The sequence below is a fragment of the Thrips palmi genome, unplaced genomic scaffold, assembly GCF_012932325.1.
Source record: "Thrips palmi isolate BJ-2018 unplaced genomic scaffold, TpBJ-2018v1 HiC_scaffold_6, whole genome shotgun sequence".
Classification (NCBI taxonomy): Eukaryota; Metazoa; Arthropoda; class Insecta; order Thysanoptera; family Thripidae; genus Thrips; species Thrips palmi.
Window position 1 is genome coordinate 988,099 of NW_023144633.1, and position 12,244 is coordinate 1,000,342.

Consider the following 12,244-nt stretch of genomic DNA (forward strand, 5'->3'; position numbering starts at 1 on the left):
CACAGTTATACTTACGAAAATAAAGCGCAGAAAACTGTGTTCAATTCAATTCAAAAGACGTCGTTTCATTCTTTTATCCGATAGGTTTTGCATGTTAAGGTTGGTTGTTTTCCAAAAGCCAGGAATTTTCCCTGTAGCTTTGTAGCTGGCGGTGCAAACAATCAACAGACGAGACGAGACAACAACAGAAAAGGAAATCAGAGAGAAGCACTCGACATCGACTGTCTGACTCATTACTACATCGAGTGGCTGGTTCCAGAGCCTGAGCCTATTTCTAATCCCATCGGCATCGCGTAGCGTTGTCGTGTTTGCCGTGCTAGGTTTGTTGAGTTTGTTTGCTTCTTACTCCCATTGCTCCCATTGCTCCCCTTTGCCCTTTCAAACAGACTGAGGCAAGCTCCACTTTTTCTGATTATGTTCTTGTTCTTTTAAAAATTTTCAAAATAAGTTGTTTGTGTTTGCTTATTTTAATTTCATTTTAGTCATTTGTAGATTTCTTTTGTTATTTGTGTAACTTTCAGTTCAGTAAGCTTTTGCCGCTGGGGTCTAACTCTGTTTCTTGTCATTTTCAGGTTGCTGAATATTCAAGCTTGGTCCTATGTTACAAGCATAAACTGGTTTCTCATTCAATAATTGTGGTGAGTTGTTTTTGTTATGCTCACTGCCTACTCATTGTATTGAGTAGGCCGATTCTCTGATGCAAGGCGTATGATTCATCCTCCATACTTCTTTGTCATGTGTTATCTGTTCCAGGGTCCATCATGGGGCGTCATGATGGAGACTGCTCTGTGGCTCAGGCCAAAGCAATGTGCCACTGTGCATCACGCCGTCTTGTTGTCCACGTTGTTGATGCTACTTCCCTTGTCTTCGTCCTCATCCTCCAGGCGAGCATCCTTAACTATTACATCATTCAGTATTACAAAAGTTCTGTCGGCCCTTACTTCTGGTTCATAGGAGACTTTATTTGTCTTTTTATATTTGCCGGTACTTTGACTACATCCTACCGGTATTTGACTCGATGTAAGGAGTGTCATCCATGTAAGGGTGATAAATCATTCTACCTCTCTCCCAAGCGTATAGTCGCAAATTTCCCCATCAGCAAGCTTGGTATGCTGCCATTGAGCTATGTATCGTGGTTTTTGTACTCTTGTCTACTTTTGGCAAAAGTTATTCTCATCTTCAAGTCAGAGATTCCGGAACAGGTGAAGCCAGATGAGGCATTTGGACCTCAGCTTTTGCAGATTGCCATTGCTCTGTCAGGAATTATCTTCCTTCTTCTTGTGGAAGGCCACAACTGGGCTGAACGAGGCTCTCCAAGATACATTTATGTGACAGGAGTTTGTGGCAAAACTGGTATTGAAATCCTGGATACTGTCTCGTTGCTGAGCATCCTACTTACTGCAAGCACCCAGAGCTTCTTGACCACTTCACTTGAGAACACTGTCATTATCCTGTCTGCATTCAACTTTTTCTTGCCAGTTTTAGCATTGTACAAATTAAGCTTGTGTGATTTTGCTGCCCATCCCTTCTCTCTACCCATTGGCATTCTCCACAATCTTCTCCATTTGTGCCTTGTAGATGTGCCCTTCCTGTGTGTTCGAGTTTATCTGTGGCTGTTTCACAAGCAACATGCCTCTATATTCATAATGAAAAATGTGTTCAGCATTATTTTAGTTTTACGTGGCATGTATCCGGACCTTGTCAAATTTGGACAGACATTCTGCCGTGTTAAACCTGCTGACACTGAGAATGGGACAGGCAATGCAACTGAGTTGGAAGGACTCAACAAACGATCTGGATCTGCAGATAATTTTGAGGAAATTAACCTTGGTAGTGGAGATAAGGATGAAAACCTGGTGCAGCCAATCCTGAAGAAAACTATCAAGTCTGCAGACACAACCGTGAAAATCTCAGCTTAGACTGTTGGGGCTTCTATGAAACACATTCTTAGAATGTGTCCAGTAGCAGTAATACCAAATTTTTGTAAATATCATGCATGTTTGTGTTTCAAATTCCTATTGCATTATTGTGTGATAGTAGAAATGAGTATGTCACAACATAGACATTTAGTCTTTACCAGTCTAACATATCTTCCTTTTCTCCTGTAAAAGGAACATATTGGTTTGTCGTATTCATGGTTTTACTGCTTGCCGTACTTTGGAACTTGCTTCCATATATCTTTCTGATAGCATTATATTGTGGATGAATTAGTACTATGTGTTGATTTTTAAAGTATTTCTTGCCAGAATAATTACACCAGGTTTACACTGGGGTTCTGCCAAAAGTTTGTCCCATGAGGGATCTTGTCTTACTCATTGGAACTAACTACATAATTATACAAAATAGCTAATTAAACTGTCTCAAGCAGTGACATAATGCTTAATATCCCATTTAAAGTCCTTTTGTTTCTCTTCCCAATTTTTTTCTTCCTTTTCTTTTTTGGTACTTTTGCTTTATGGTAATTGCAAGGCTGGTTTACACTTGCCCTGTGATCTCAAAAGACTTAAGCAATATAAGTACTGTATTCTTTCAGTACCATATTATTTTATGTACGTCTTAAAATTAATGAATTATATAAATATGTAAACTAATTAGGATCAATTGTTTATGATAGTTCCTATGTGGATTTATTGATTATTAGAAGGATAATTATGGCTTTGTTTGCTCATTTACCAGTTTGGAGTTTTTGCACCATCTAGATGAGACCATACTTTCAAGTATAAGACTGACTTGGTAGGAAAATTACTTTCATGCTTGACAAAACTGTTTGTATGTCAAACCTTCGACATGGAGGTAGGTTCTCTAAATTAAAGTAAATGCCCTATAAATAGTTTTCTTCTTAACAATGGGGACTAATGAGTGGAGGATACTGTCTTGAAAGCCTGGGGATACTCAAAGTCAACATCACATGGCACAAGCCTCTTCTCACCCTACAATATAGGTCTGACTTCTTTTCTCATATGTCATTTAGACATGTAGTATTTATTCACCTGCTCATTTTATTTTATCAAAATGACATTCATGTGTTAGTTATTTGTGATTTTGTGTTGTGGTTACATCAAGTTATACTGTGATTTTTGTCAGCAGCGCACTGAGTGTAGTTCAAATGTGACTTGTTTTATGGAACTGTTCAGGCTTTGGGCCTTTCATTTCAATCCAAAGGAAACCTTGATTTTTATAAAGAGAAACATGCGTTTTTATCTAATATTTCCTTCTTTTTATTTGGTAAAGGTTCTTGTTATGATGATAACCGATTTACCATACTAATGTCAGTATTTCGCTGAAACAATATTAGATGTGTAATCTATGAAGACAATCAAAATAAATGCCCTTTGTTCTGGTCTCCAAGCACAAAAAAAGACTTGTGTGGGGAAGGGAAATTTCATTGCCCATTACATGCATTCAATATTCTGATGTCTTCCTTTATTGGTTGTTTGTCTGGTTATTAAAAGGTTCATTGTGTTCAAATGTGTGCTCTCTGTCTTAGGTAAAGTCAAGGATGATGATAAATGTTTATATTTTATATGAAATGTTATGAGGCATTCAAATCTAAGAATTTTATTTTGAATTGCCTAGATTGTGTATTCTTACATTGTAATATAATTAACAACTTTGAATTGATATCTCTATGAAAAACAGATTGGATAAGTGATAAAATAGGTTTTTTATTTTCTTTGTTGGCTTGTACTATTTTGTCACATATTAGCCAATTACAGTTTGAACAGATCTGACTTTTTAGGTGTTGTTTTCTTTGTTCCCTATCTTTAAAAGCCCACACATTTAAGTTCTCGTTCATAACACCCTGCATTGATATTACCTGCACTGTTATCAATGCCGCATCTGCATGTGTAAGAACTGGCATCACCAAGATGCATTCCCTGGCTCACAAAGTAAAGAGCAAGACCTAATACTTCTGTTGAGAAAGGAATTGAAGAAATAAATACTGTGGTTAAGTTGCTTTGTAATTAATGTTGCTATACAGTCTTGTGCTGATGATGGTATAATACATAAAAGATAATATAAATAAATGATTATAATGATGCTGAATTTCAGAACATGAATATGCAGCTAGGGAGCTTAAAGATATGTCTACCATTTCCTTTCTAATGCGTCTAAATTTTTAACCACAACTTCTCTATCTCTGACAGTTTTCCAAGCAGCATCTCTTTCACTTTTGGAAAGTGGTTTTCTCTTTTGTTTGGCAGCAACAATTTTACGGTACGTTTCCAGTATCTGAAGCAAAATTCAAAGAGGGTGAGAATCAGACAAGACATTAAAAGAAACAAGGATGCATCACTGACTTCATACCTCGCTATCTTGATGTTTTAACTTCTTGCGAAGATCTTGACGCACCATCTCTTCCTGCAACAGTTTGATCATAGAGTGCAGCTGGCGCTCATTTTCTTGGGCAAGAACCTGCAACTCCTCTTGGCAGCGGTGAAGTTCAGAGAGGACTCCGTCCTCCTCCTCTTCTTCCTAAAGATCCAAATTCAATAAACAAAATGTGTTAGAAAGGATAAAATTTGCATGAAAGAGCAACTACCATTTCAGTTTACAAACCTTCTTCACTTCAGGGGTATCCAACAATCCTTGAGCTTCTAGTTGAAGACGCAGGCTTCTTTCAAAACAAGCAATAACATGGGGTTTGTATGGCACAATGTTTTCACCACCTAAAAAATTTAAGTAATTACACACAACTTAGGGATTTAGAAAATTTAGTAAGAGAAAATTTTAAAAGCTACAGTATACTGACCTACAACTTTGGTGGGACCTGTTGCTCGTACTTTATCTTTTAAAGGCTTCTCACCAGGAACCTCAAGTTTTATGCGCTTGGCACTTGAGGCATCATCATCATCATTTTCAATTTTCACTGCAAAATATATTGGACATTAGAAAAAGAACATTGTTGGTTAAGATCATGTGATGGATCTTACCAATACCTTTGACTTTGTTGCATTCAGTGGATTCATGCAATGGTGAGACTGGATTTTCTTGAATGAGTGCTGCTAATAGTCTGTTTGCAAACGGCCCAGGTCCAGGAGTGGTGGATTGCTTTTCAAACCTATAACCATTAAAACAATAATACGTATAATAAATTGCTTAGGTTGGCCTAAATAGCTCAGCATATTAAGCTGTTCTTATAAAGCAAGGCCAAGGCATGGCCTGTGAATAAAAATAATAATTGGAAGATACCTCCAGCTAACTAGAGGTATACGAGGAGGTGGAGAGTGGAGGACATTTTGAACGCTCAAAATCCCCACTAGGAGGCTTTACTTAGCTCAGCAAACAAATAAGAAGCACATACCCAAAGCGAGAGCTTCTTTTCAGAATGTTGGCAGCATCTTGAGAGCTTGGTAATGAAGCATGTTTCCGCCGTTGTTTGTTCATGCTCGCTGCTTCTTGTGCTTCAACTAACTCTTGCAGGGCCCAATTAACACTGTAATGTTCTCCAAGAGGAGGAGTTTCAAGTAATGATTGCAAACTGGACTCATTGTGGTGGATCAGATCTTCCAAAACCTGTTATCAATAGCAATCATAAATGAGAACTCAAATGTAAGACTGGTGTTATAAAATTTCCTTTTGCTCATAGTCGAACAAACCTTTATGTGTTCTTGATTCACTTCTGAGCAGTAAGGCTCAACAGATATCCAAAATCGATTTGGAGCACTATTTTTGCTAAGAAGTACTTTGGGAGCTGGTGGTTTGGGATCATTGTCTGGGGGAACCACCTAAAAATGGGGAGTTTTGATGTTAATGTTGTTAATGTCAGTAACTGTTATTTCAATGCAAACCTAGCTGGAAATACTTACAGGCACTGATCCAGCCAAAGGTGCCATTCGATATAGCTTCTTTGAATGTTTAGAACTTGAGGAGCGGGCTACATCTCGAGTCTTTGTGAGGTTCTCAACCAGTTTGCTCCCACGAGATCGACCCTTTTTCCCAGGAGATGACTGTGGTAAGAGTAAGCAACTCATAAATGAATGGAAAACATTGAGTCACACATCAACATATCATGGACTAGAAAACTTACAGCTTTCCCTCTATCTATACTGCTATCAGCATTGTTTATGGAAAGTATTTCACTTTGAAGGAGACGCTGTCGGACTGCAACTTTAGAGAGCAGAGATTCCAGATCCATCTGAAGCTGGTCTAAATCATCCATTAAAACTCCCTCTTCTTCAGAACGATTTAACACTGAAACAAAGCATTGCACCAAACATGTAGAAATATGACTCCATAAAATGCAGTTACTTAAAGCTTTACATAATACATTGTTTTCTTAAGATAAAAATATTACCCGCATAATAACGGGGCAGTGTTCGGCTTGTGTCAGTAGTCTTAGGAAGTGGAAAGCCAAGACCGACTTCCTCACGAGGCTCTGGGTTGAGGGGAGAGTCTCCAGACCCAACACTTGGAATTCCACTTGAACCAAGTGTACTACTACTGCTACCACTCCCATTACCAGACTTGCATTTACTTTTTTCTTTCACTTTCCCACTGTTCTTCTTTGTAGCAGGCTTCCCTTTTGAGGCAGCCATCTTAGGCATTTGTTTAGGCGTCACAGTCCTTTAGATGAAGAAAAGTAAAAATATATTAACGTGCTCTTAACATTAAAAGAGGGTAAAAAAATTCTCAAATATATAATGTCATGAGTTAATACCGTGACATAATTGCAAGGTCTTCCTCAACACTGTTCCAGGATATTTTACGCCAAAGTACTCTGAAATAAATTTTTTTAAATGAGTCAGGATGTAAAATACCAAACGGGGGCTTTAAAAAGTAGCAAAGGAATATCTCAAAGGGACAGGTCTGATTTATCTGATAGTGTTCTCTGGTTCTCTGCGCACTTTTGTTTTTTTAAATAAGGTGTCAAGCAAGAACATTTAAGGATAACGATGGAAAATCATGCAAGCAAAGTTCAACACAAAACAAAACGTACATGCCCAGGCACAAAACAATGTTTACAAACAAATTGTTTATTTATGAACTATAATGTAAGGTTAAATGCCAAACATAATGAAGACTTCAGCAGCACTTAGAGTCAAGCCCACTACAAGCAATAACCTAAATTTACATTAAATATTCGACATTATTTACCACACAAAATTCAGAAGACATTTGCATAGTTGCCACAGAACTGGATAAATCAGAACCATTCAAACATTTTCAGTTCAGCAAGTTTTTTTTACTAAATAAATAATATTGTCGTCTTACTTAAGTCCACTCAAAACGTTATTCATTTATCGAAAATGTGATCGAATAATGCCCATTTCAGAGGCCGTCTAAAACGGCTTCGACAGTAATTTTTGGCTGAAAAGTCAAATAAACATTAGGCTTGGCGTTGGTTTTCGTCCGTCGGCGTCGTCGTACACCTACACCCCTCCCTTCCCCACCCCGTCAGTAGTATTCGCAAGATGTTGGTGTAGCCTATTCGCAGCACACCCCGGCAACCGCACCGAAGGCCGAAGACAGGGGGAAGGCACGGAAAGAAGGGAGAAAATGCATAGGTCGTTTAAAACACATTTATTTATTGTAGTAATTCTTGAATACATATTCATGAGGTCTGAGATCACTTTCACTTTCACCACCTGACATGACATGAAAGGTCGTCAATCAAGAAAGCTAAAGGAAAAGGGAAACAATGCTTTGCACTTTCAAAAAACTAGCTTAGCCAGTGCCATTAAGTTGATTTCACGAGAACAATCCAGATATAATTATCATCCTTGGTCAAGTATCTTTTAACCACTACGGTTAAAATAGTATAGTTCACGAAACAGTAAAAAAAAAAAAAAAAGATATTTGGAAGAGCCGGTTTCCAGCGGCCCTCAGCGAGAGCTGCTTGAACTGGAACGACTGTAGCGCCTTCGCCGGGCAGGGGACCTGGAGCGAGAGCGGGGTCGTCGGCGAGGGGGCGAAGGGCGACGCCGAGGTGGCGGCGGCGTGCGGCGACGATACCTACCCAACCACAAGTAAAGTTTAAAAACGAATCCTTGTAAACAAACAATGGCAGGCAGCAAAGGTAAAGAGACAAGTTCAAACATAGTACCTCGGTGGAGATCTGCCCCAACGCTGACCCATTGGCCTCCTCATGGGTGGAGGTGGACTGCGCCGAGGCATCGGTATGCGGGGTTTGGGCAACAGAACAGGGGCGGCTGTTATCTCTTGCCCATCAATTTGACCTGGAGAAAAAGCAGTAAAATAAGCATTCAGGAAAAGATAGTAAAAGTTAAGAGACTTTGGGCCTAACAGGAGATAGCCTCACCTCCATCCATGTGCTTCATGGCATTTTCAGCTTCATCAGGAGTTTCATATTCTACATATGCAAAGCCACGGCCAAATGGATGTGATCGATCAAGAGGGAATTCTACTTGCTTCACAGTTCCGTAAGCTGAGAATATTTCAAATATGTGGTCCTTTGTCACATTGCGAGTCAATCTGCCAATGTGTACCCGGACAGGACGAGGAGTAGGTGCCCTCTCCTTACGCTTTCGTGCCAACCGTACTGGTGATGGTGTTCTTGAAAATACAAAAAATTAATTTATAAGATGACATCACACAAATTCATTAAAATTCAATCACTTGAGTTAAGATAAAAATATAGTGATGAAAGAAAATAACAAACCAACCTGCTTCTAGGTTTTGGCTTTGGTTTTTCAACAGCCTTCTTTTTGTCATCCTCTTTCTTTTTGTTTTTGCGGTCATTACTCTTACTGCGGCTCCTGCTGTGAGTCTTGCTCTTGCTGCGGCTTCTGCTATGGGAAGCACTTCCCGTCCTAAACAAAATAAGATTAAAAAAATATTTGATATAAAGCAACATAGGTATAAGGTAATAGAGTTTATAACGCTGAAGACTTACTTTCGTTTGGTAGCTTTAGATCGAGTTCCAGAGCTGGAACTGGAGCTGCTTGACCCACTGGAGCTGGAACTTGACCGAGAGCTTGATCCTGAGCTTGACCCAGAACTCGAGCTTGAACCTGAACTCGAGCTGCTTGACGAACTAGTTAAACAGCAAAATATATATCAGGAAAATGTAAAGAGATAACAGACAAATACGACAGAAATAAACAACAAACCTCCGACTGCTGCTTCCACTGCCACTAGATGAAGAGGCTGTCGACTTCTTGTTCCTGTCTCTGCCCCTTTCCTTTGTATTCTTGTCCACCTCAGAATCTGAGCCCTTGCCAGCTCCCCTGCTGGTGGGGCGTCTGCGTGCCCTGTGGAGGTCGATTCATACATTAAGAAATGAAAAAAGCAGAAGCATTGCCGATCTGATTGGGGGGCAGCATTGTAGAGATGTTAAAATGAACCGCAACTTGACTGCTAATGGATATCTTCAACATCGAATGCATAAATTGGTTTCAAAGCCGTGGCCAAAAATTTGGGTACGGAACTAACTAGGGACGTCAAAACCGAGTGATTTGTTGTGATGTTTGAGGTTATGTAAAGTTTGTCAAATGGCGGACTCTCTTCCGACCATACAAAATTGTAGCTTCATCGAGTACTTTGCCATCAGTACAACTTACACGTAAGAATAAAAATAATTAAAGGAAATGCAAAGGTCGCAAGTGGACTACTTGAGGGGAATGGAGATTCGAAATTAAACATTCCGGCAGTACGCTAGTCAACCGGCAGAAACCAAGTGCAGTTATAAGGACGTTCTGAGAAGGAAAACCTAATTCATGCGCGTGAGCAACACCGATAGAGCTTGAAAAATACTTACATCGCACACAAAAGAGTCCAGAAGAGTCACAAGCTAGAAAATGCTAGGTTCTAGCGGGTCCACTAGATCACCGCTCGGCTTCGGCCTTTTCCTTGTTGTTTTTCCTGTGTATAGTGTAGTGTCTGTCTGTATCGTGCGCATACACGCTTTGAGTTATTCGAACCACAACAACTATTGGCAGTTAGCAAAATTGTCTTTGCTTGACGAGTTGTTATTGTCTCTAAAATTTGTTGATTTTGCTTCAAATATGTACATGAAAAAAATAACTGACGAACTTGCGTCTACCTGCGACTGTTATAATCCAGGCACGATGGGAAAGAAATCATGAGAACTTCACGGACATAATTATAAGGTGACAATTCCGAAGAGGCCTGTTTCACTCGAGTATGGGAAGACGAAGACATGTGGGCTGCCGCACTTCTTCGCTTCATTCGCAAGAGGATCGTTCTGGGAATCATATTTTTGTTTTCCCTTACGTATTGTATAGTTAGTTTTATGAAAGAGGTAAGTATTTTTCCCACTTTTGTCATTTGAGTCTGTGCTTTTCATTCTATGGCTCGCACTACATATTTAGTGTGTTTTTAATTATAAATCTGTGTGTTAATGATGCCTTATTTTCTTTCAGGGAAGCTCCACGACTTCTTATGAAATTGATACTTTACCAGTTCGACCACTTGATAGATCTTTCTTATGGCACTCGCCTAAGGATGACTTAAACGCTACAGATATGAAGGTTTCAGCATGTCGTAATTCAGTTCAAGGGAAGGTGCTTATTGTTGATGACCGAGGTAGGAATTCTGTCTCATTAATTTAATGGCTTTGATAGTTTTTGATCTAAATTTTCATTTTTATTTTCCAGGCTATGTTTGCTCAAGAGGTAACGTGTTACCAAATGGGTGCTGCAATATTGATGCAGAAAACACGAAGAGATACTCTTGTGAAACTTGCAAGGAATCTGGCTGCTGTAGTATCTATGAATATTGCATATCTTGTTGCTTGCACCCAGACAAAGTAGGTGAAAAGATAGAAAGTTGTTGTGGAAATACTTGATTGCTCATCACTTCATATCGCAATTCATTGAATTATCCTCTCTTCCAGAAACAAGTTCTTGAAAATGTACTTGGGAAAGCATCAGAAACCTTGAACGTTCTTTTTGCATCAGTAACTGACCATTTTGAACTTTGTCTGGCAAAGTGTCGAACAAGTTCACAAAGTGTCCAGCATGAAAATACATACCGTGATCCCAAAGCAAAGCATTGCTATGGAGAGATACCTATAGCTGGCTCTTAAGGACAAAATGGGAAGTCATCTTCATTGGCTTTGTGGAAAAGATGTGAGTAAGTTTGTTTCTTTTTTCTCTATTTTTGTTGTTTTGTTTCTAGTATTTTATGAAAATTGTATGCCAATGAGAATGTGGGGCTCTTGGCTTAAGAAACTAGTTTGAACCAAAGTGAAATTGTTGTAGATCTTAAGCATCTTGAGAATATTGTTGCAGTATATGTATGTGTTGAGGCATCAAAATGTAAGGATGAGGATCAAAGAACTGAGATAATATTTTATATGTACTGTATTTCATCAAATTGTGTAAACGCTCTATGAAATATGTAGCTTGTTTTCAGAAATACTTAAAAAATTTTCATTTTCTTCATATTTTTTATTGTGGCTGAATCTGTTATATTTTTACTTTGTTAAGATGCTAGGGCTGGGAGTTACAGCATCTACAGATTTCATATTTAGAAACCAATGTGACCTCAGTTCTGCCATTGCTACAACCTACCAGTGAGTCAGCAGGGTGGTTATGTGGCAGATATTGAGTGAGTGTTTTATACGTTTTAAATGTTTCATGGGGTAGAGGTCAAGATCATAAGTGCCAAAATTAGATCAAAGATCAATTTAATGTAATCAACTTAAAGATGATCAGTTGATCTTGTCTTGACGCCCAGGATTTTGGCATCTTCTCACTATGTTCTACGTTTGAAATGGAGAAAGGAACACGGATGTGTATCATGTAATCTGATAATGTGATATGAACTTTATGTTCTCTTCCTTTCTTTGAAAAACCCTAAATCTTCTCAAAAGATTTTGTATTTGTTTATCAAAGTCCAACATTAAATTAGGGCAAACCCCTTTGAACATAAGTTAGTGGTCCTAAACCAAGGCGAACCAAGTATATTGGTATGATGATATATGTGATAGTAATTTTTTAAAAAGATATTGGGTTGTAATGCGCTGCTAGCAAGTTTTTTAAAATATTGAACTGGTGAAAAAATACATGTGAATCAACTTTTAGGAAATATTCTGATTTAACTGGTCATACCAGTCATTTGTTTTTATTTTGTTTGGATGACACTCAATTATTTTCCCTTCATATTTAAGGATATTTCTCAGACTTCATAGTCTACTGCAAACACACTACTGGTAATCATGCGTAAATAGCCTCTCTCCCTCTCTATCAGAGAAGAAATGTACTTAAAATTGCAGGAAATCTGTATCATTCATGTGAGGGACTCTCATGTCTGCTTT

At 38.7% G+C, this 12,244-nt stretch overlaps 4 protein-coding genes across 5 annotated transcripts; 2 read left to right on the plus strand and 2 right to left on the minus strand.

Annotated features, from left to right (window-relative positions):
• Nucleotides 1-150: 150 nt before the first annotated feature.
• On the plus strand, nt 151-3,731 carry LOC117652023. The gene is made up of 3 exons (XM_034396654.1): nt 151-320; nt 573-638; nt 754-3,731. Exon 3 carries the CDS (start codon nt 762-764, stop codon nt 1,917-1,919), a length of 1,158 nt encoding a protein of 385 aa, XP_034252545.1. The 5' UTR covers nt 151-320; nt 573-638; nt 754-761; the 3' UTR covers nt 1,920-3,731.
• On the minus strand, nt 3,646-7,378 carry LOC117652020 (transcriptional adapter 3). Of its 2 annotated transcripts, none has more exons than XM_034396651.1 (12): nt 7,216-7,378; nt 6,662-6,721; nt 6,299-6,567; nt 6,032-6,195; nt 5,811-5,951; nt 5,601-5,729; nt 5,306-5,517; nt 4,941-5,062; nt 4,754-4,870; nt 4,561-4,670; nt 4,309-4,476; nt 3,646-4,233 (listed from the first exon to the last, which is right to left on the minus strand). In XM_034396651.1, the coding sequence occupies exons 1-12, from the start codon at nt 7,239-7,241 to the stop codon at nt 4,090-4,092; spliced, it is 1,662 nt and encodes a 553-aa protein (XP_034252542.1). In that variant the 5' UTR covers nt 7,242-7,378; the 3' UTR covers nt 3,646-4,089. The 2 variants fall into 2 exon arrangements, with proteins under 2 accessions (XP_034252542.1, XP_034252543.1); XM_034396652.1 differs by having other exon boundaries at nt 7,099-7,218.
• Nucleotides 7,379-7,516: 138 nt separating this feature from the next.
• LOC117651600 (RNA-binding protein with serine-rich domain 1-A-like) lies at nt 7,517-9,871 on the minus strand. Its single transcript, XM_034395750.1, has 7 exons — nt 9,722-9,871; nt 9,075-9,215; nt 8,858-8,998; nt 8,628-8,774; nt 8,264-8,517; nt 8,048-8,180; nt 7,517-7,956 (listed from the first exon to the last, which is right to left on the minus strand). Coding segments are annotated over exons 1-7 (948 nt in total). The 5' UTR covers nt 9,724-9,871; the 3' UTR covers nt 7,517-7,826.
• Nucleotides 9,872-9,904: 33 nt separating this feature from the next.
• Nucleotides 9,905-12,015, plus strand: LOC117651601 (UPF0454 protein C12orf49 homolog). The gene is made up of 4 exons (XM_034395752.1): nt 9,905-10,225; nt 10,347-10,509; nt 10,581-10,732; nt 10,820-12,015. The coding sequence occupies exons 1-4, from the start codon at nt 10,124-10,126 to the stop codon at nt 11,009-11,011; spliced, it is 609 nt and encodes a 202-aa protein (XP_034251643.1). The 5' UTR covers nt 9,905-10,123; the 3' UTR covers nt 11,012-12,015.
• The last annotated feature ends 229 nt before the right edge of the window (nt 12,016-12,244 follow it).